Consider the following 23313-nt stretch of genomic DNA (forward strand, 5'->3'; position numbering starts at 1 on the left):
AGACCATAGAGACCATAGACACCCATAGACAACCATAGAGACCATAGAGACCCATGGAGACCATAGAGACCCATAGGGACCCATAGAGACCATAGACACCCATAGACAACCATAGAGACCATAGAGACCCATAGGGACCGTAGAGACCCATAGAGACCATAGAGACTCATAGAGACCCATAGAGACCATAGAGACCCATGGAGACCATAGAGACCCATAGGGACCCATAGAGACCATAGAGATCCATAGGGACCCATAGAGACCATAGAGACCCATAGAGACCCATAGAGACCCATGAAGACCCATAGAGACCCATAGGGACCATAGAGACCCACGGAGACCATAGAGACCCATAGGGACCATAGAGATCCATAGAGACCCATAGAGTCATCCCAGGACCAATGTACCCGTGGGGTGGTGATATCTGTGATCTCCCTCTCTCCCTTTCTCTTTCTGATATCTTAGTTTTGCTCTTCTCTCTCTCTCTTCCTTCTTCCCTCTTCACCCCATCTGTTGAGTCAGGATTAACTCATCCCTCAACCCATCTGTTGGGACGGGACACGTTGTCCTTAGGCTCATAACCTGATTGAATGTTCCCAACTGCTCTGGTTGAGCGAGGGGAGAAGTCAGGAGTGCTGGGACCTGCCCTGGTCCACCTGAGCCACACCAGCCAAACCAGTGTGTGCGTGTGTCATGGCAAGGGCTGGGGAAGGGGTGGTGGTGGATGTCAATGTCTGAACGCTGTAGGACCTGAGCAGGGTGCACACGGTGTGGAACAAGGGCTGGAGATGGTACTGGCTGGGATGGAGCTGCTTTTCCTCTTCACAACCCCTGCTGATGGTGCCCAGAACAGCTCTGACAACACTGATGTTGTAGCAGTTGCTGAGCAGCACTGGCACAGCCTCAAGGCCTTTGCTGTTTCTCACGCTGCCCTAACAGTGTGGAGGCTGGAGGTGACAAGAGGCTGGAGGGGACGAAGCCAGGAGAGCTGACCCCAACTGACCAAAGGGATATTCCACACCATATGACGTCATGGTCAGCAATAAAACTGAGGAGGCAGGTGGGTTCTTCAAAACATCCTTTGCTCAGAGACAGGCTGGGCATATGTATCTCCTGCTGTGAGTGATTACTTCTCCGCTTCTTAAACTTTTATCTTGACCCATGAGGTTTTCTTTCTTGCTTCTGCCCTTCCATTCCCTCCCACATCCCACTGGTGGGGTGTGAGCAAGTGATTGGGTGGGCGCTGCCACATGGGGTCACCCCAACATGTGCACAGAGCAAACAGGTTGTGCTGGTGAGGTCCCTGGGGTCTCAGTAGAGTCTTGTATCTGGGCAGGAACAACCCCAGGTTCCAGTCTAAGTTGGGGAATGACCTCTTAGAGAGCAGCGTAGGGGAAAGGGACCTGGGGGTCCTGGGGACAGCAGGGTGACCATGAGCCAGCACTGGGCCCTTGTGGCCAGGAAGCCAATGGGACCTGGGGTGGATTCAAAGCGGGGTCAGTAGGTCAGAGAGGTTCTCCTGCCCCTCTACTCTGCCCTTGAATAAAGGGTTTAATTCAGTTACTATCAGGATATACTTGGGGATCATATACATATATATATAATATATACAGCCATAGCACCCTGACAATGGCTGATCGGGGAAGCTAACCAGGGTCGGGCCCGGTTAGTACTTGGATGGGAGACCTTGTGGCCAGGAAGCCAATGGTACCTGGGGGGGATTAGAAGGGGATGGTCAGTAGGTCAGAGAGGTTCACCTGTCCCTCTACTCTGCCCTTGAAAAAAGGGTTTAGTTCAGATATTACCAGAATACACTTGAGGAACACACACACACATATATATATATATATATATAATATATGCAGCCACATCACCCTGAGAACATCTCATCTCATCTGCTCTGGGAAGCTAAGCAGGGTCAGACCCGGTCAGTGCTTGGACGGGAGACCATATATATACACAGCCATAGCACCCTGAGCACACCCCATCTCGCCTGATCTGGGAAGCTACGCAGGGTTGGGCCCAGTCAGTGCTTGGATGGGAGACCGTAAAGACCGGTGGTATCTGGGGTGGATTAGAAGGGGGGTGGTCAGTAGGTCAGAGAGGTTCTCCTGCGCCTCTGCTCTGCCCTGGGGAGACCACACCTGGAATCTTGTGTCCAGTTGTGGCCCCTCAGTTCCAGCAGGACAGGGAACTGCTGGAGAGGGTCCAGCGCAGCCACCAAGATGCTGGAGGGAGTGGAGCATCTCCCGTGGGAGGAAAGGCTGAGGGAGCTGGGGCTCTGGAGCTGGACAAGAGGAGCCTGAGAGGGGACTCATTGCTGGGGATCAAGATGGAAAGGGGAGTGTCAGGAGGATGGAGCCAGGCTCTGCTGGTGACAACCAATGGTAGGACAAGGGGCAGTGATGTTGCTCCTGGCTGAACGGCTGATAGGCCAGGACCTATCCTTATAGGGGCTGGTGAGGTCACTGTCAGTGTAACCAATGAGCACACAGCAGTGGCAGTAGGAGTAGCAATGCTCAGGTCACCGGTGACACCCCATGGCCATGGAGCTCGGTGCCGGACCGTCCATGTGCTGTCACAGGGTCCCCAGCAGGTACAGGAGCTGCCCGGCCCTGTGCCTGCGAGGCCGAAGGAGCAGCCCCTGCAGCCCTGGCTGCAGCCGTCGGGCTGAGGGTGTCTCGGGGGCACTGCAGGGATGTGCCCGGGCACGGCGCCAGGAGGAAACCACAGACTTCCTGCCCGCGCGCCGCGGGGGGAGCGCGGGGGCTGTGGTTTGTGCACCTGCAGGCTGCAGCTCTGATCCACCCGTGGGGAATAACGGCCCCTCGGTGACACGCTGACAGTCAGGGACACGTCTGAGCCTCTGGGCTGCATGTCTGCTGCCAGGACAGGGACGTGTCCCAGCTCCAGCTCCAGCTCCTGTGAGGGACCTTCCGCGGGCTCTCCAGGGAGCGGTGGGTGAGCCAGCGCTCCTGGGATGGGGCTCTGCCCTGGGCTAAGGCCCTTTCCCAGATGCTGCTCCCCGCAGAGCGGGGTCTGTCACAGGGGCTGTTTCCTTCCCTTCCTGACACAGCCCCAGTGCAGTTCCAGCCCCCTGGGCCTTATGGCACCGGGGTGACTGGACACTCTCACCTCGGGCTCTTGGATGTGCCTGTCGCAGCACATGCTCAGTGCTCCTGGTCCACACTCAGAGCTCAAGGGGTGAAAAACTGTTTCCCCCACTACAACCAGCCCTGTCCTGTGATGTTCTACCATTGAAGTGCTGTGACATCTGCAGCGGAGCCGTCCCTCATATATGGTCATGAACGGCGCTGGAGAAGTTCATTGGAGGACTGGGCCGTGTCGGAGGGGAGATAGCTCCCGATAATGTCTAAAAAGGTGCTGCTGCTTCGATTGGCTCCTCCTGTAACCGGGGGGCATCTGCAGAGATATATTGCCCTCCCGTCATCATTGGTCCCACGAGTCCCTGGAGCTGTGGCAGGGAGTGCGGTACAGAGGGCTGTGCCATCAGGGCAGGAGGCTCAGGATGGGCACAGAGGGACTCGTGTCCCCTCAGACGCTGTGGCTGCTCCTCTGGGTACAGCTGTTCAGGGGTAAGTGCTGACTCATTGTCCCACCGCCCAGGGCCAGCGGGTACCAGTGTGGTCATGGGGATCTGTCTGGGAATGGAGTTCCTTTGCAGGTGCTGCCGACACAGGGGGCAGAAGGTTCTCAGATCCATGGAGCCTGTGCCTTTCCCTGTGCCCATCTGGGTGGGAGACAGTATCTCCTTTTCCGGGGCTCCAGTGTTCTGTGCCTGGCTGGATTCACAGCCCCCCTGTCCTGGGGTACCTTTGGGGACCCCTTGTTCCCAGCACTCTGCCTCTGGACCAGTGGTGACCTCACTGGCGATGGCAGCACCCAGACATCCCCAGGGCACTGCCAACCTCTGGGCTGCCCCAGAGGGTTTGTGTGCTGCTCACTGCCCCTTGTTCAAAGGGAAACCTGACCCCACGAGGGCAGTTTGTGCCCCCCAGAGAGAGAGGACGGGGACATCTGCAGTAGAGACATGTCCTTCTGGGGGGCCTGGCCCAGGGCTGATGCCAGCGGAGAGGAGGGGAGGTGGGATCCTCTGGATCATCTCAGTGGGAACAGGGAAAGCCCTGGGGATGGGGTTGGTTTGGATGGTGCTTGAACAGGTGTTTTACAGGGGAAGCTGCAGCCCTGGGTACACAGGGCTGTTCAGGGGGTGCTGGGCTGGGGGCAGTGGGTGCCCAGTGCAGAGCTGGGCAGTGTGTGGGTGGGCATGGGTGGGGGGCAGGTGGATGAAGGGGTGGGAAGAGGTGCCTTGTGTGGTGGGATGGAGAGCCTGCAGGGGAGGGGGTTCCCACCCTGACACCCACAGTGCTGGGGCTTGGCGCTGATCTGACTGGTCCCGTGTCGGTGTTTGAAGGTGCTGTGGAGGTGAGGCTGGCGGACGGCGGCAGGCGCTGTGCTGGGAGAGTGGAGGTGAAACACCAGGGACAGTGGGGGACCGTGTGTGATGACTACTGGAGCATGAACGATGCAGCAGTGGTTTGTAAGCAGCTGGGCTGTGGGTCTGCTGTTGGAGCTCACCAGTACGGACACTTTGGGGCAGGATCTGGCCCCATTTGGATGGATGGTGTTGGCTGTAATGGCACCGAATCAGCCCTGTCTGACTGCAAACATGCAGGATGGGGTGAACATAACTGTGGTCATGATGAGGATGCTGGAGTGACGTGTTCAGGTAAGGGGTCAGCCTGCTCCCACCTTTGGGGCTGGGATGGTGGAAGGGACCCGGCTGTGCTCTCAGGAAGCAACAAACATGCTGGAGCAGGTCCCAGTGTGGCCAACCAGTCTGCTGAGCTGGGACTGTCATTGCTGGTGCAATCGGTCCTTGGGGAAAGCTGTGACAGCCCTGTGGACACAGGACCCTGTGCAGGCAGCGCTGACCAGCTGCCCAACCCCTTCTGCCTCACCACAGGGTTGTATGATTTGCTTTTTGGTGTTTTTTTCCAGGATTTGTCCGTCTGGTGGACGGGAAGAGCCGCTGCTCAGGACGTGTGGAGATCCGTGATGGGGACCAGTGGAAAACTGTTTGTGGTTCCCGCTTTGGCCCCAAGGCTGCTGAGGTGGTCTGCAGGGAGCTGCAGTGCGGCGTGGCCCTGCCTGTGTCTGGAGGAGGTCACTTTGGAGAAGGGGCTGGTCCCGTGTGGGATGGAGAGCTGCAGTGTGTGGGGAATGAGTCCCTCCTGTCCTCCTGCCCCACGGGGTCCTCCAGGGACCAGGCCTGCCCCCAGATGAACAGCGCTGCTGTCAGCTGCACACGTGAGGACTCGGGGTGGGGTGCTGAACGCTGGGGTGAAACCCAGCCTGAGGAGGGGACAGTTTGGGATTGTGGAGACAGGGGAACTGGGACATCTGTTCCCAGGGGCTGGCAGAGACCTGACCATACTGGGGATCACAGACAAGGGCAGGGCTGGGCTGTTGCCCAAGGACAAAGGGAACAATAGGCTGGTAGGACTCGCTGGGATCAACATGTTGCTCCACAGAGGATACACAAAGGGCTGAGATGATGAGCTGGGAAGTACTCAGGGCGGACTGCGGCCCACGGGAGCTGGGGCCCTAGGAGAAGCAGCAGCGTGTGCTTGGGGATCCCTGGGGACAGGTCTCTTCCCAGGGCTCTGACTGGGGAGGAGTGGGTGCTCTAGGTGGGTCTGGGCCAGGGGCAGGTTGGAGGGTCTGCAAGGGTAGAAGGAAGTGCTGAAAGCTCTGGGGTCACAAATGACCCAGCAGGGCTGGAGCTGGTCACTCCAGCCTTGCACGGTCCATGGGGATAGAAGGGACCTCTGCAGCATACTGGGGACAGCCTGAAAGGGGAGGGGGCTATCACCCTGACACCCACAGTGCGGGGGCTTAATGCTGATCAGACTGGTCCTGTGTCAGTGTTTGAAGGTGCTGCGGAGGTGAGGCTGGCGGACGGTGGCAGGCGCTGTGCCGGGAGAGTGGAGGTGAAACACCAGGGACAGTGGGGGACCGTGTGTGGTGACTACTGGAGCATGAACGATGCAGCAGTGGTTTATAAGCAGCTGGGCTGTGGGTCTGCTGTTGGAGCTCCTCAGTATGGACACTTTGGGGCAGGATCTGGCCCCATTTGGATGGATGATGTTGGCTGTAATGGCACCGAATCTGCCCTGTCTGACTGTAAACATGCAGGATGGGGTGAACATGACTGTGGTCACAGTGGCGATGCTGGAGTGACGTGTTCAGGTAAGGGGTCAGCTTGTTGCTCACCTTTGGGGCTGGGATGGTGAAAGGGCCCTGGCTGTACCATAGGGAGCAACAAACATGCTGGATCCGAGCTCAGTGTGGCCAGTTGTGCTGCTGAGCTGGGACTGTCATTGCTGGTGTGACCAGTCCTTGGGGAAAGCTGTGACAGCCCTTAGGGGACAGGACCCCATACTGGCAGTGCTGACCAGCTACCCAATTCCTCCTGAATGCCCACAGCTCCCCACATTGACCCATGAAAAAGGGTCTTTGCCAGCACTTACTGACTCTCGTCTGTGCTGCTCTTACCCTCTGGGGCAGCTGAGGCCAGGGGGACATGCGGGTCTCCTGTCCCCAGCCTGGCCATTGGCCTGGGACCTGTGCACCCCTGGGCAGAGCATGGTGTCCCTGGATGAGAACAGCCCCCTGGAGCAGGCAGGGGAGGGCTCTGGAAAGCACCAGCCATGATAACAGCTAGTCCATTTCTGTGCTCTGGGACATCTCCCACCTAAAAAGAACCTCCCAACAGTCAGGAACACCCTGGGATCAGAGTGAGCCTCTGGTGGCACCAGGTGATGATGGTCCTGCCTGGCCCAAGCTCTGCAGGGGCTGAGCAGTTACAGCTTTGTCATCATCTGGGCCAGTTCTCCTGGAGCCCAACGGCTCACACACTGCGGTGCTGGGGGAGCGTGCTGGGCGGCACAGAGGACCTTGTGTGGGACCCTTTGTCTGAGCACACCTGTGGCTGTGAGTGTGTGGCAGACACACACCTCAAGTGCTGTGGTGCTGTAGAGAAGGGGAGGAGGGTCTTGGATGTGTTTGTGTCACCAGCACTTCCCCAACAGCTTCCCCCGGGATGTGCAATGGCAGTTTGGCCATGGCTTGCTTGGGGGTGATGTGGGACATGGGCAAGTAAGTGCCAGAGGGCTCTGGGAACTCCCAGGTTTTTTGGTGTTTTTTTCCAGGATTTGTCCGTCTGGTGGACGGGAAGAGCCGCTGCTCAGGACGTGTGGAGATCCATGATGGGAACCAGTGGAAAACTGTTTGTGGTTCCCGCTTTGGCCCCAAGGCTGCTGAGGTGGTCTGCAGGGAGCTGCAGTGCGGCGTGGCCCTGCCTGTGTCTGGAGGAGGTCACTTTGGAGAAGGGGCTGGTCCCGTGTGGGATGGAGAGCTGCAGTGTGTGGGGAATGAGTCCCTCCTGTCCTCCTGCCCCACGGGGTCCTCCAGGGACCAGGCCTGCCCCCAGATGAACAGCGCTGCTGTCAGCTGCACATGTGAGGACTCGGGGTGGGGTGTTGAACACTGGGATAAAACCCACACTGAGGAGGGGACAGTTTGGGATTGTGGAGACAGGGGAACTGGGGCATCTGTTCCCACAGGCTGGCAGAGACCTGACCCTCCTGGGGATCACAGACAAGGGCAGGGCTGGGCTGATGCCCCAGGACAAAGAGGGGCCATGGGCTGGGAAGGCTCCCTGGGATCAACATGTTGCTCCACAGGGGACACACAAAGGCCTGAGATGATGAGCTGGGAAGTACTCAGGGCAGACTGTGGCCCAGGGGAGCTGGGGGCCCTGGGAGAAGCAGCAGCGTGTGCTTGGGGATCCCTGGGAACAGGTGTCTTCCCAGGGTGCTGGCTGGGGAGGAGCAGGTGCTCTAGGTGGGCCTGGGCCAGGGTCAGGTTGGAGGGTCTGTTAGGGTAGAAGGAAGTGCTGAAAGCTCTGAGGTCACAAATGACCCAGCAGGGCTGGAACTGGTCACCCCAGCCTTGGACAGCCTGTGGCTACAGAAGGGACCTCTGCACCACAATGGGAACACCATGCAGGGGAGGGGCCTCCCACCCTGACACCCACAGTGCGGGGGCTTAATGCTGATCTGACTGGTCCTGTGTCAGTGTTTGAAGGTGCTGCGGAGGTGAGGCTGGTGGATGGCGGCAGGCGCTGTGCCGGGAGAGTGGAGGTGAAACACCAGGGACAGTGGGGGACCGTGTGTGGTCACTACTGGGACATGAACGATGCAGCAGTGGTTTGTAAGCAGCTGGGCTGTGGGTCTGCTGTTGGAGCTCACCAGTACGGACACTTTGGGGCAGGATCTGGCCCCATTTGGATGGATGATGTTGGCTGCAAAGGCACCGAATCTGCCCTGTCTGACTGCAAACATGCAGGATGGGGTGAACATAACTGTGCTCACATTCTCGACGCTGGAGTGACATGTTCAGGTAAGGGGTCATCCATTTCTCACCTTTAGTGGATGGGGTTGGGGAACAGAACAGGCTGTGCCATAGGGAGCAACAATCATGCTGGATCTGGGCCCAGTGATGCTGGACATGCTGCTGAGCTGGGACTGTCATTGCTGGTGTAACTGGTCCCTGGGGAAAGCTGTGACAGGCCTGACGGGACAGGACCCTGTGCAGGCAGCGCTGACCAGCTGCCCAGCCCCTCCTGCCCACCCACAGCTCCCCACACTGACCCATGAAACAGGGTCTTTGCCAGCTCTTACTGACTCTCCTCTGTGCTGCTGTCACCCTCTGAGGCAGCTGAGGCCAGGGGGACATGCGGGTCTCTTGTCCCCAGCCTGGCCATTGGCCTGGGACCTGTGCACCCCTGGGCAGAGCACGGTGTCCCTGGATGAGAACATCCCCCTGGAGCAGGCAGGGGAGGGCTCTGGAAAGTGCAAATCATGATAACAGCTGCTCCATTTCTGTGCTCTGGGACATCTGCCATCTAAAAGGAACCTCCCAACAGTCAGGTACACCCTGGGATCAGAGTGAGCCTCTGGTTGCACCAGGTGATGATGGTCCTGCCTGGCCAAAGCTCTGCAGGGGCTGAGCAGCTGCAGCTTCGTCATCATCTGGGCCAGTTCTCCTGGAGCCCAACAGCTCACACACTGCGGTGCTGGGGGAGCGTGCCGGGCAGCACAGAGGACCTTGTGTGGGACCCTTTGTCTGAGCACACCTGTGTCTGTGAGTGTGTGGCAGACACACACCTCGAGTGCTCTGGTGCTGTAGAGAAGGGGCGGAGGAGCCTTGGATGTGTTTGTGGCACCTACACTCCCCCAACAGCTTCCGCTGGGATGTGCAATGTGCAGTTTGTCCAGGGATTCCTTGGAGGTGATGTGGGATGTGGGCAAGTAAGTGCCAGAGGGCTTTGGGAACAACCAGGTTCTTTGATGTTTTTTTCCAGGATTTGTCCGTCTGGCAGACGGGAAGAGCCGCTGCTCAGGACGTGTGGAGATCCGTGATGGGAACCAGTGGAAAACTGTTTGTGGTTCCCGCTTTGGCCCCAAGGCTGCTGAGGTGGTCTGCAGGGAGCTGCGGTGCGGCGTGGCCCTGCCTGTGTCTGGAGGAGGTCACTTTGGAGAAGGGGCTGGTCCCGTGTGGGATGGAGAGCTGCAGTGTGTGGGGAATGAGTCCCTCCTGTCCTCCTGCCCCACGGGGTCCTCCAGGGACCAGGCCTGCCCCCAGATGAACAGCACTGCTGTCAGCTGCACACGTGAGGACTCGGGGTGGGGTGTTGAACGCTGGGGCTGTGCCGGGGGTTGGGGACAGAGCAAGGACTGTGCTGGGTGGGTGTAGGGCAGGAGGGGTCATGGGACTGTCTGCAGCATGAAAACCTTGCAGAAGGAGAAGAAAGGCCTCTGTCCCTCTGGCCTTTCCACCAGCTACCAGGGGTACAAAAGCACCAACCTGCCCTCTCTGAATGCTTCTTTGTCTACTCTCCCATGGCCGCACCGCTGAGGCCCCAGAGGAAGGCAGGACAATGGAGGAGTTTGCCTGGGTTGATAAGGACTGGGATAGGGAGCAGTCAGGCAATCTGGACATCCATCAATCCATGGGTCCGGATGGGATGCACCCGCGGGTGCTGAGGGAGCTGGCTGAGGTCATTGCTGGACCGCTCTCCCTCATCTTTGCCAAGTCTTGGGAGACGGGAGAGGTGCCTGAGGACTGGAGGAAAGCAAATGTCACTGCAGTCTTCAAAAAGGGCAAGAAGGAGGACCCGGGTAACTATAGACCGGTCAGCCTCACCTCCATCCCTGGGAAACTGATGGAATGACTTCTCCTTAGTGTCATCTCAAGGCATATCAGAGATAAGAGGGTCATTAGGGGCAGTCAACATGGCTTCACCAAGGGGAAGTCGTGCTTGACCAACCTAATTGACTGTTATGAGGACATAACAAGGTGGATGGATGATGGCAGAGCGGTGGATGTGGTCTACCTTGACTTGAGTGAGGCATTTGACACAGTCTGCACAGCATCCTCACAGCTGAACTGAGGGAGCGCAGTGTGCAGTGAGGGTGACAGAACACTGGACCAGGTTGCCCAGGGATGTTCTGGAGTCTGCTACTCTGCAGACATTCAAAACCCACCTGGACACCTTCTTGTGTAACCTCATCTGGGTGTTTCTGCTCCAGTGGGAGGGTTGGACTGGATGAGCTTTGAGGTCCCTTCCAATCCCTAACATTGTGTGATTCTGTGATTGTCTCCTCCTCTGTCTCCAGAGTACACAGGGTTCAGGCTGGTGAATGGCAGCACAGTGTGTGCGGGGAGGGTGGAGGTCCAGGTGCTGGGGAGCTGGGGGACCCTCTGTGCCTCCCGCTGGGATCTCTCGGATGCCCACGTTCTGTGTCGTCAACTCAACTGTGGGTTTGCTGAGTCCGTTCCTGGAGGAGAGCATTTTGGGAGAGAGACTGGCCCTGTCTGGAGAGACTCATTCCACTGTGACGGGACTGAAGCCCACCTGGGACAGTGCCCAGTGGCCACCCTGGGGGCCTCTCCGTGCTCCCCCGGGAACAACGCTGCTGTCATTTGCTCAGGTGAGTGCTGGGAAAACGGTGCATTAGCTCTGTTTCCCTTTGTGTGAGACACGGCCACCCAAAGCAGGGGTCCCATGGCAGCACCGGGCTGAATTTCTCCCTGGAGGGGCCCTGGGGGGCTTTCCCTGCTCAGACTGACCGCTCTGCTCTGGGAGAGCTGCGGTCTGAACAGACACAGACACCTGTCCCCAGGGCAGCGCCTTAGGCCCTGGTACCACTGCCCGGCCCGGGTTCCATAGGATGAGCCCAGGACAGGCTGGTGGGGCTCTGCTCCATCCCTGTGGCTGCAGACAAACACATCCCATCCCCACAGAGAGCCCTGCAGAGCCTCATCCCACCACCCAGCAGCAGACCTGGTGTGAGCTGCAGACAGGGCCTGGGCTTTGCCCTCGCTTCTTGTCAGCACAGGGCTCGCTCTCGCCCTGTTTGGTCGGACACCCCTTGCCCTCCTCCCTGGAGGCTGCCGTGCTGCCCGGTGCCGCTGATGGCTGCGGCTCCTCTGCTCTCCCCAGGCCCAGCCGACTCTGCGTCCCTGCGGCTGGTGGGCGGCAGGAGCCGGTGCGACGGGCGAGTGGAGATCTTCCAGCGCGGGACGTGGGGCAGAGTGCTGGACGACCAGTGGGACGTGCGGGAGGCCAGCGTGGTGTGCTGGCAGCTGCGGTGTGGAGAGGCAGAAAAAGCCTACAGCCCCCCAAAGCCTGAGCGAGGGACGGGCCCCGTGGGGCTGCGAGGGGTCCGGTGCGCAGGGCACGAGGCCAGCCTGACCCTCTGCAACACCTCCCTGCCCGGGAGTGCCTTATTGGGAGGTGTTGTGGAGGACGTGGGAGTCATTTGCTGGGGTGAGCGGCGCTGCACGAGCCCCCAGATGATGGGGTGGGGGGGCAGCCAGCCCCTGACAGCTCCTGGGCTTTCTCCCCACTGCAGGGAGCCGGCGGGTCCGGCTGGTGGACGGGCCCGGGCGCTGCGCAGGGAGAGTGGAGATCTACTACCAGGGCAGCTGGGGGACCGTCTGTGACGATGGCTGGGACCTGTCTGATGCCGCCATCGTTTGCCACCAGCTGGGCTGCGGAGGGGCGGTGGAGGCGGCCGGCTCCGCTCGCTTTGGGGAAGGCTCCGGGCAGATCTGGCTGGATGGTGTGAACTGCTCCGGGGCCGAAGCTGCTCTCTGGGACTGTGCTGCCGGGCCCTGGGGGCAGCACGACTGTGGACACAAAGAGGACGCGGGCGTCATGTGCTCAGGTGTGTGCCGGGAGCTGTGCCGGGATGGTTCCCGGGAGGCCGGGACGCAGGGAAAGCCGGGCATGGCCAAGGCTGGCCCTGGCTGAGCCCCTGCCTGAGCCTGGCCTACAGACACCGGGGTGCCCTCAGTTCAGCGGGGTCCCTGGGGAGCTCAGTGTTCCCCAGGGTGAGCGGGGAGAGCAGGGGCTGTGTCCATCAGGGACTTCTCCCTGCCCTGGGTGCGAGGGGGACTTGCTGGCCCTGCCCTGCCTGGCTGGGGGCCTGGGGAGCGCAGGGGTGTCCTGGCTCCCACAGCCCCACACCAGCCTGTTCTCTTGCTGCCTTTCCTCCCAGAGTTCGTGGCCCTGAGGCTGGAGAACAGTGACGGCTGCTCCGGGCGCCTCCAGGTTTTCTACAACGGGACGTGGGGGAGCGTTTGCTCCAACTCGATGACTCGTGACACAGTGTCGTTGGTGTGCAAGGAGCTGGGCTGCGGGGACGGAGGATCCCTGGAAGCAGACCTGCCCTATGGCAGGGTGTCTGGCACTGCCTGGCTGGATTACGTGCAGTGTGGAGAGGGAAACATCTCTTTTTGGCAGTGTCCATCCACCCCCTGGGACCCACAGTCGTGCGATGACCTGCGAGAAGAGACCCACATCACCTGCAATGGTAACTGTGAGCCACGCGGGCACCGGTGCCACCCCAGCTTCTGCTCCCCTCTGGGCACGGCCAAATGCAGAGAAAGAGCTTGGAGGAGTTTTCCTTGCCACGTCAGATGCTTGTGCTGCTGGTGGCACAGATGTGACCACAGTTCTCAGTGTCCCACATGTCCAGCAGCAGTTGCCACTGAGCAGTGCCTGGGGGAGGCAGCGACATCTCCAAGTGGTCTCAGCAGAGACCAGAGAGGGTTCAGAGGAGCCTCCCCTCCATGGACACCGTCCTGCTGCTCTGTGACCAAGATGGCACACAGGCACAAGCAGAGCTCAGCCCCGCTCTCTTCTGCACAATCCCCGAGCCAGCCCCTTCACCACAGTGTTTCCTTCTTCAGGGGGACGCCCAGAAATGCCCCCAGAGCCTTTGGCCCCGTGCCCCAACTCCAGCAGCTGCACAGGTAGGGAGCTGCTCCTCCGCGTGCTGCTCTTGCCTGGCTCCTCTGCTGTCTGAGTGCCGTGGGAGCTCCTTGCCCTCTCCAGACAGGGAGAAGATCCGTGCCGTGGGAGGCGAGGACGGGTGCTCGGGCAGAGTGGAGCTCTGGCACCGCGGCTCCTGGGGGACAGTGTGCGATGACTCCTGGGACATGCGGGATGCCCAGGTGGCGTGCAGGCAGCTGGGCTGTGGCCCCGCGGTGTCTGCCCTGCACGAGGCTGCTTTTGGGGTGGGCCAGGGCCCCATCTGGCTGGAGCGGGTGGAGTGCCGGGGGACGGAGCCATCTCTGCAGGACTGCTGGGCCCGGCCTGGGGACGGACGTGCTTGCCGGCATAAGGAAGACGCTGCCGTGCGCTGCTCGGGTGAGCGGGGGCTGGGGCCCCTTGGTCAGGTGTTGGCAGGGAGCTGGGAAAGGCCTTTCACCCGCTTGGTCCTGGCACGGCCCCCGAGCTCCTGAGAGCAGGAACGTTCCTGTGGGGGCAGCAGCTGGTGCCAAGCAGGGAGCAGCCTCTGTGGAACTGGGTGTCCTTGGGCCACTGCCCGTGGGGCCCTGCAGCTCCAGGACCATCCATCCCCGGGCTGCCTGTGCCACCCTGCCCGCCGCCCAGAGCGGAGGCCCCCGGGGCCTGTCCTGGGTCCCTTTCTGGCACTACGGGAGGGGCAATTGGGGTGGGATGTGTCAGGGACACTACAGACACACACCGGGGTGTTGCAGGGGAGGCTCCCTGGTACGTGCACTCCCACCCTCTCAGCCCAGCTCTCCTTTTCCTCTCTGCAGCTGCACCCAGGACAGCAGCATCCCCACCCCGAGCAGGTAACTCGTCCTCCCCAGGGCTGGGTATCCCAGGGCCGGGCTCTGACCCTCAGTGGGGTGCAAGGGGCTCCTTGCTGGGGTGTGAAACTCCCAGGAGGAGGCACTGGGGTGGTTGTGTGAGGGTTGAGGAGGGGGTGAAATTCACTCAGCAGGGTGGAAGCTTCTCCATCATCCCCCCTGGGACCCTCCACTCTCTGCTGCCTTGTGTGATGGGGGTCAGGTCTGGTGCTGCCGCCACCTCTCCCAGGGCTGGTGCTGTTCTTCCATGTTCTTGCCCGTGCAGATCCCACCCGGGGCTGTCCGACTGTCAGTGGGAGAATCTCAGTGCCCGTCATCATCTGCATCATCCTGGGGGCCCTTCTCTGCCTGCTCCTGGCCCTGCTGGCCGGGCAAGTGCTCAGGGCCAGGGCTGGGCGCAGAGGTGGGTCCTTCCACAGAGCTCCCAGTGATGCCTCCTGGAAGGGCTGGGGGTGCTGCGGGGGGTTTGTAAGGGGCACAAGCAGAGCTGAGGGGAGGAGACTGTGTGCTGCCACCTGCCCCACGCACCCCATTGACTGTCTGGCCATAGGGCACCAGCAGCAAAGGGCTGGAGAGAGCCCAGAGGTGGTGGGAGCAAGAGATGGGGCAAGGAGAGACATGGCAGAGCAGGACTGTAGGAGATGTTATCCTGGGGGAGATGGCCAAGGCTGGCAGTGCTCTGGGTAGTGCTGGAGGGCGCTCTGGGGCAAAGGAGAAGACGGGAGGAACACAGGGCAGCAGGGCCCATCCCCATGGAGTCAGGCCCCAGGCTGACCCTCTGCCCAGCCGTGCCTGCCCTTGGTAGGGCGGGGGCCCTGCTATGGACTCGTGGGGCAGACAGGGGTCGGCTCCAGGTGGAGGGGAAGCACGGGAGCTGCTCTGGGGTCAGACAAGGGGGTGACCCAGGGACCAGAGGCGCTTGAGCGCTGTCTCCAAGGGGCAGATGTGAGGGTGATGCTGCCCCAGATCTTCTCCACAGTGATGTGGCCCTCACTGGGGATGTGGCAGCTGTTCCTGGACAGCACCCTGGGGCTGTGCTATTGGAGCAGTCCTTGGCTGGGCCAAGGAACAGGTTTGGGGAGCACAGTGGGGTCCCGTTGCCCCTCTGCCTGTCCCCATGCCAGCTCTGCCTCTGTCCCCAGGCTCCAGGACAGCCCAGGAGCTCTTCCCCGAGGCCGTGTACGAGGAGATCGGGCACAGCCCAGCGTGGGAGAAGCAGGCGAGGTTTGGTGGCTCAGGTGGGTGTGGGCACATCTGCAGGACCCTTTCCCCTGGCCCCTCCCCAGGGCTGATCCCCTGAAGCCCCCAGCCCGTGGTCCCTGCAGTGCTGGGGCTGTGTGGTCTGTGGGGAGAGCACCCCAGCCCTGGGCCCGGGAGAGGAGCTGCCTCCCAACCCGCTTTGCCCATGGCAGCTGGACAGCCCCTCTCTTCCTGCCCCTGCACCCGTTGACGAGTGAGGGAAGAGCTGTCCTGGGGCAGCTCTGGGAGCACCTTTGAGACAGGGCTTGTCCCAGGGGAGCAGGGTGAATTCCCAGCCCTCCTCCCCATGCATCCCCAGCTCTGTGGGTCCCTTCCCCAGCAGTGCTGACCACAAACCAGGTCAGTGAGCTATACCATAACACTCACTGCACATCTCTCCAGGCTCCTCTTCAGAGCAGTCCCTGACCCAGCTGCAGCCCTACCCTGGGCACCGAGAGGAGAAGGATGGTCTGGGATCAGCACCAGGTAATGAAGCAGGAAGGGGCTGATCTGCCTGCAGACAAGTGAAGGACAGAGGTGTCACTGGGTGTCACCGTCAGAGAGGGGGAGGACCTGGGGGTCTCCTGTGCTGCTGCCAACACCAGCGCCTCCCATCCTCTGCTCTGCAGGATGGATCTTCTCACTGTCACCAGCTCTCCTCTCTCTTCAGATGTTCCTGTTCTGCCTGGCGGTGACCCAGTGGATGGCTATGATGATGCCAGGGAGGTTTCTGACCCTGGGGAGGACGATGTCCCTGGACAGGGAGCTCGGGACATGCCCAGGGTGCCAGCGGAGGGAGCAGGACCCAGCGATGCACCCAGAGGTGAGAGGGAAACTCAGCGCTGCTGGTTCCTGGGGTGCCATCCCACTGCCACCCTGGTTGCTGCTGCACTGAGACCTAAACCTCCCGGGAAGGGGGAACTGCCCCAGGAGATTCCCGTGGAGGGACCGAAGGGTGGGAGAAGGAGCTGAGTGTGGTGAGGAGCAGGGGGAAGGTGATGCACAGACCCCATGGGGTGAGCTGCAATTCCCGCATTGCTGCTTGCAGGGGGAAGCCTGTGCTCCCAGAGAAGTGCCGGGGTCCCTGGAGCTGAAGGAGACACCGCGTCCCTGTCCCCGGGGAGCACGGGCTATGATGACGCTGAAGAGACCTCTCTGGCACATCTGTGACACACAAAGGCTGTGACAGAGCTGGGCACACAGCAGCCCCTGAGCCCCCGGCCAGGAGAGCCCGTCCCTGCTGTGCAGGTGGGTGCAGCCGGGAGGGAGAGAGGTCCGTGCAGCTGGGAGAGCCGCGAGCACCGGGAACCGCCTCCCTTTGCCCATGGGCAGCACAAACAGCCCAGAGTTTCCTCTATTTTCTCCTTTTTTCCACTGTGTATCATATTTGTTCTTATTGAAAGTGTCGGTGGACTTTGACTTGGAGCTGGTTTGTGTCTGCCCAGGCGTCAGGAAATCTTCCTGAGTTTGATCAGGGGCAGCAGAGACTAAAAAACACCCCTGGGGTGGTTTCCATCCTGCTCGCCACAGGCAGTTTCTAGTCAAAATGACTCTCTAACAGGTCCCATGATGCTCCCCAGTGCCCATCTCTTCACCCCGAGATTCCCCAGCTGCTCTTTCCCCCGGGCCCTGCCTGGGCCAGGCTGGTCCCACAGTGCAGAGGCCATGACAGAGCTGCTGTGCCAGGGTAAGTCCTGGCTGCGACCCCACAGATGTGAGCCCTAAGGTCATCACCGTGCCCTTTAAACTCCAGATGGCCCAGAGGGGATCACACCCCAGATCACCTCCCACAACGGTCAGCAGGCAGCTGTGCTCCCCAGTGCCCGGCACAGGGTGCGGAGCCACTTTCTGGGACACGCAGGGCTGGGGTTCCCTCTGCTCTGGCTCTGCCAGGGCCCCAGTCTCCATGAGCTGCTCCTGCTGCCTTGGGCCGTCACAGACCCCGAGCACTCTTGTCACAGCCACAGAGCCGCGTTCTTCCTGAGCAGGGGCTGTGAGGCCCCACGGCAGCCCTGGGACCCCGTCCTCCTGCTGCTTGCAGCCCCCGCCCTGCCCTCCTGCTGCCTCGCCGGGTGTCAGCGCGGGTTTGTGTCGGGGCAGCACTTGTGTGCAGGTTCGGGAGGGATGGGAGCGGGCGGGTGTCACGGTCCATCTATGATGGACTCCTGATGGTTCTTTTACCTTGATCTCAGAGCGCAAAAATAAGGCGACCAAAAAGCCAAGGGGTTATAATTCAATCAAGCAGTGTTGCTTTATTAATTTGCCCGTAAAGCAGCACACAATAAAGAGAGAGTAAGAAAGAGAAAGGGGAAAAAAACAGGGAAAAGTAAAGGAAAAGATGAGAAATGAGGTTGCGTTTCTCAGCAGTCCAGTTCCAGAAACGTCCCTCTGGTCTCCGATCCCATGGAGTCCTGCTGCTTCTCCGCCGTGGTTCAGGATCCTCTGGTGGGAAGATCTTCAATGGTGTCCATTCTGGAGTCACCTTTTATGCTTCTTCACCCCCCCTTGCTCCCATTGTTTTAGGGCAGTCTCGCCTTGATTTCGCAACCCAGGCTCGTACTGCACAGGCTCGACAGATCCACGCTTTCTTTTGCCAGCGCTTACGTGTCCAGCATTCAGGACACGTGCTCTCTCTGGTCCACTGGGTGACCTCAGGACCCTTGGCGAGCTGCTGGGCATGCTCCTTTTTGTTGGCCATTGTTTGAGGGAGCAGGTGAGGGACACGTGTGACTGAGGCTGCAGGTGAGAACAGATCTTCTGGACGGCAGTGATTGTCCCTGGGTCAGAGAGACCCTCACAACAACAGCTTTCAGGAGGCAGGGGCTGGTTTGGCTGAAGCAGCAGCAAAGTCCACACAGCAGCCATTGTAAGCAGGAGCCCCCCCGAATCGGAGAAAACAGTTCAGCACAATGCTTCTCCTCGGGCCTCTCTCCAAGTCATTGTCCATCTGTTCTTTCAGTCAGGGCCTCAGTTCTCTCAGTTCTTGATGGCGATGGTCAGGCAAATACTGCTCCATCTTCAGACCAACTCTCACAATCCCCCAACCCACTGGAGATCCCTCAACCCATTGGAGATTCCCCCAACCCATTGGAGACCCCCAAAACCCAACCATGGGAGATCCCCCAACCCATTGGATATCCTCTCAAACCCATTGGAGATCCCCCAACCCATTGTAGATTCCCCCAACCCAATCATTGGAGATCCCCCAACCCATTGGAGATCCCACCAAACCCATTGGAGATCCCCCAACCCATTGGAGATCCCCCAACCCATTGGAGATTCCCCCAACACAATCATTGGAGATCCCCCAACCCATTGGAGATCCCACCAAACCCATTAGAGATCCCCCAACCCAACCATGGGAGATCCCCCAAACCCACTGGAGATCCACTAACCCATTGAAGATCCCACCAAACCCACTGGAGATCCCCCAGCCCATTAAAGATCCCAGCAAACCCGTTGGAGATCGCCCCAAACCCAAAGATGGGAGATCCCCTCAGACCCATTGGACATCCCCCAACCCATTGGAAATCCCCCCAAACCCAAACATGGGAGATCCCCCAACCCATTGGACATCCCCCTCAACCCATTGGAGATCCCCCAATCCACTAGAGATGCCCCCCAACCCATTGGTGATCCCCAAAGCCATTGGAGATCCCACAAAACCCATTGGAGATCCCCCAACCCAATCATGAGAGATCTGCCAAACCCACTGGAGATCCCCAAACCCATTGGAGAACCCCCAAACCCATTGAAGATCCCTCAAGCCATTGGAAATCCCCCAACCCAACCATGGGAGATTCCCCAACCCACTGGAGACCCCCCCAAGCCCATGGGAGACCCCCTAACCTATCCATGGGAGATCCCCAACCCATTGGAGATCCCCTCAACTCATTGGAGATCCCCCCAAACCCATTGGAGTTAATCCAATTCACTGGAGATCCCCCTAACCCACTGGAGATCCCCCCAAACCCATTGGAGATCCCCCAACCCATTGCAGATCTCCAAAACCCATTGGAGATTCCTCAAACCCATCAGAGGTCCCCCAGCCCAACCATGGGAGATGCCCCAACCCATTGGATGTCCCCCCAAACCCATTGGAGATCCTCCATCCCATTGGAGATCCCCCCAATTCCATTGGAGATGCCCCCAAACACATTGGAGATCCCCCAGCCCACTGGAGATCCCTCAACCCAACCATGGGAGATCCCCCAACCCATTGGAGATCCCCAAACCCACTGGAGATCCCCCCCAGACCCTCTGGAGATCTCCCAACCCAACACATTGGAGATCCTCCAACCCATTGGAGATCCCCCCCAACCCACTGGAGATCCCCCCAAACACATTGGAGATCCCCCAGCCCACTGGAGATCCCTCAACCCAACCATGGGAGATCCCCCAACCCACTGGAGATCCCCCAAACCCATGGGACACCCCCCCAAACCCATTGGAGATCCCCCAGCCCACTGGAGATCCCTCAACCCAACCATGGGAGATCCCCCAACCCACTGGAGATCCCCCAAACCCATGGGACACCCCCCCAAACCCACTGGAGATCCCCCAACCCATTGCAGATCTCCAAAACCCATTGCAGATCCCTCAAACCCATCAGAGATCTCCCAACCCAACCATGGGAGATGCCCCAACCCATTGGATGTCCCCCCAAACCCATTGGAGATCCTCCATCCCATTGGAGATCCCCCCAATTCCATTGGAGATGCCCCCAAACACATTGGAGATCCCCCAGCCCACTGGAGATCCCTCAACCCAACCATGGGAGATCCCCCAACCCATTGGAGATCCCTCCAAATCCACTGGAGATCTCCAAAACCATTGGAGATCCCCCCCCAACCCACTGGAGATCCCCCCAAACCCATTGGAGTTCCCCCAATTCACTGAAGATCCCCCTAAGCCACTGCAGATCCTCCCAAACCCCTTGGACATCCCCCAAGCTCTTGGAGATCTCCCAACCCATTGGAGATCCCCCAACCCATTGGATGGATGAGACATTTTAGGTCTTGGTGGCCTAAGGGGTCCAGAGATGGCACATCATGGCCTGGGTGTTGTAAGGGTTCCAAGGGTTGGGACATTTAAGGTCTTGGTGGCCCGAGATGGCTGCAAATGTGACATCTTGGATACAGAGTTGGGACATTATATGTCTGGGTGGCCCAAAGTGTCCAGGGGTGGGACGTTTTAGGTCTTGGTGGTTTAAGGGGTCCAGAGATCAGACATCCTGGGTCTTGGTGGCCTCACGGGGTCCAGGACATCTTGACCTTGGGAGCCCAAGGGGGCTGGAGATGGGACATCTTGGGTGCAGGGATGGGACATCCTGCATCTTGGTGGCCCAAAGTGTCCATGGATGGGACATTTTGGGTGTTGGTGGCTTCACACGGTCCAGGGATGGGACACTTTGGCCTGGATGGCCCAAAGGCTCCAGGCATGAGAAATCTTCGATGCAAGGATGGGGCATCTTAGGACTTGGTGTCCCCAAAGTTTCCAAGGATGGGTCAACCCGGGTCTCGGTGGCTTCATGGGGTCCTTCTGGGACTGGGTGGCCTAAAGTGTCTAGGGATGGGACATCTTGGATCCAGGGATGGGACATTTTAGGTCTTAGTGGCCCAAAGTCTCCAGGGATGGGATAACCCCAGTCTGGCATGGGACATTCTGGCTCTTGGTGGCCCAAGGGGTCCAGGGATGGGACATTTTAGGTCTTGGTGCCCTAATGGGTCCAGGGACAGGAAATTTTACCCTGAGTGGCCCATGGTTTCCAGGGTTGGGAAATTTTGGCTCTCAGTGGTCTCACAGTTTCCAGGGATGGGACATTGTGGTGGTGAGAGTAGCCACGTCTCCTCTTTCACCGGGACCAGGCCACAGTGGGGTGACCGCCTCCCTGCCCCGTATTTAAAGGGGTGCCTGTGCGGGGCCCTTTGTGACATCACCAGTGACATCACAATGCCCCACCGTGGCAGTTGCACATCCCCCTGAGATCCAGAGCCTCCAATAGGGCAGTGATGGCTCCTCAGTACCTTTTGTGCCCCACTGTGCCTGTCCCCATGTACACACCAGGGTGGTACCGAGGTGCTGGCAGCCACATCCTCCCCCACCCTGGGCAGGGTGACTTCACCTCCACCAGCTTGATACAGGGAATTAACAATTAACTAATTAACACTTAAAGAACTAATACGTAAAGACTTAAAGAGCTAACAGAGAGCTAACCCTTAACTCTTAGGAATATGTACAGGTGTTCATTCTTTCAGCATCTGCAGTTCAGGATCATGGCAGCAGAGGGCTCATGAACATCGAAAATGCTCTTAAAAGCCAAGGCTCCAATTGTGATTGATCTGGAGTATTTCCTCATGTAGACAAAACAATATGTCAGAAAAGTGGGTACCTGACACACCACTTGAGACAGGAGACAGGCCAGGACACCTCAAGAGGAGTCACACTCCTCTGCACCAAGAGGTGGGTGTTCCTGGATATCTCAGGTGCCACAGCACAGTGATACTTGTGTTCAGGGAGCTGGTCAAGTGACCCATCTCCTGTTCTGTAACGGTGTCTGAGTTTGCTCAGGTCACCCCTGACTTGAGCCCCATCCACTGCTGGGTGTTCTCCAAACTCCTGCCTTCAGGAACAAAGTCCCAGGAGACCTTGCTGGTGAAGATGGAGCCAAAGAAGCCATGAAGAACCTCAGTCCAATCTGATTCTACTCTTATGAAGTTCAGCAGCAGGCCCACGTTCACCCTGTCTATTCTTTCACTGCAAGTGAAGCTCTGTCAGCTCATCTTGCTGCCCTCAGCCTCCCCTGCAGGTATCAAGTCCAGGGCAGCTTTGTCATCATCCCCACATCCATGGCCAAGGTTTCTAAATTCCTCCTTTGCAGCTTTCCCTGCTCCCACCTCCTGTGTGCTGCCTTTCTGCCCTGCAGCTCCAGCGGTTCAGATCAGCAGCCTCATGAGATAAATGCTTCTTTCCATGTGTGCTTGGAGAGATCATTCCTGTGCTTGGAGCAGCCTGTCCTGTAAGGATTATCAGATTTCCTGAGCTCCTTCACCCTTCTGAGCTTCTTCCCATGGCACCACCTGAATCAGCCCCCCCAGTTTGACAAAGTCTTCTCCTCTGGAGCCCACCAGCCTGTGCTCTGCTGCTGGCCTTCCTCCCTCCCCTCTGGTGCCTGGGACCCCACTGTGTCCTGGTCACAACAGCCAACGTGGACACTGATGTTCAGATCCCTCACCAGCTCTTCCTTGTTTCCCAGTTCCAGATCCAGGTGAACATCACCCTTGTTGGCCCATCAGGCAGCCATGTTAAGCAGTTGGCCCAAGATCCTTTGGACTGTTGGCACCTGCAGCTTTTCCTGGCCAGTGAATGTCAAGGCAATTACAGTTCCCCATAGGAACCTGCTCATTGACTGGTGACTTCCTCAGGTTACTGACAGAAGACCTTTTCCATTTCTTCTCCATGATCAAGTAATTTGTAACACTGAACACACTGTTACCCTGTACTGGGTTTACATGGTAAAGTCTTGGAACTGGGGGTGAGTGTGGGTGTGCTACAGTTGTCACTGTTCCATCCTGACCAACTCTTTCTGGTTTGTAAGTGTGAAGTCCCACAGGGCACCTCACCCCACTGACTCCTCAGTCACCCGTGTCAGGAAGATGTTGTCAATGAGCTCCAAACCCTCCTGAATGGCCGGTACCTTGCAGATATTGGGATATCTCAGGTCTGCCATGAGAACACAGCCCTGGAAACATGAGGCTTCTTTCATTTGTCTGAAGGAGGCCTCATCTCATTCCAATT

At 59.0% G+C, this 23313-nt stretch overlaps 1 protein-coding gene across 1 annotated transcript; it reads left to right on the forward strand.

The window, feature by feature from the left end:
- Nucleotides 1-1032: 1032 nt before the first annotated feature.
- On the forward strand, nt 1033-16981 carry LOC309452053 (antigen WC1.1-like; the record flags this gene model as incomplete). Its single annotated transcript, XM_082076729.1, has 16 exons — nt 1033-1060; nt 4436-4750; nt 5023-5160; nt 7236-7348; nt 7448-7544; nt 8164-8487; nt 10767-11081; nt 11600-11920; nt 12006-12320; nt 12654-12968; nt 13493-13807; nt 14543-14680; nt 15420-15515; nt 15919-16002; nt 16187-16339; nt 16920-16981. The coding sequence occupies 16 exons, from the start codon at nt 1033-1035 to the stop codon at nt 16979-16981; spliced, it is 3129 nt and encodes a 1042-aa protein (XP_081932855.1).
- Nucleotides 16982-23313: the final 6332 nt, after the last annotated feature.

This window comes from Streptopelia decaocto (assembly GCF_964273445.1).
Source record: "Streptopelia decaocto genome assembly, contig: HAP1_SCAFFOLD_883, whole genome shotgun sequence".
NCBI classification, from domain to species: domain Eukaryota; kingdom Metazoa; phylum Chordata; class Aves; order Columbiformes; family Columbidae; genus Streptopelia; species Streptopelia decaocto.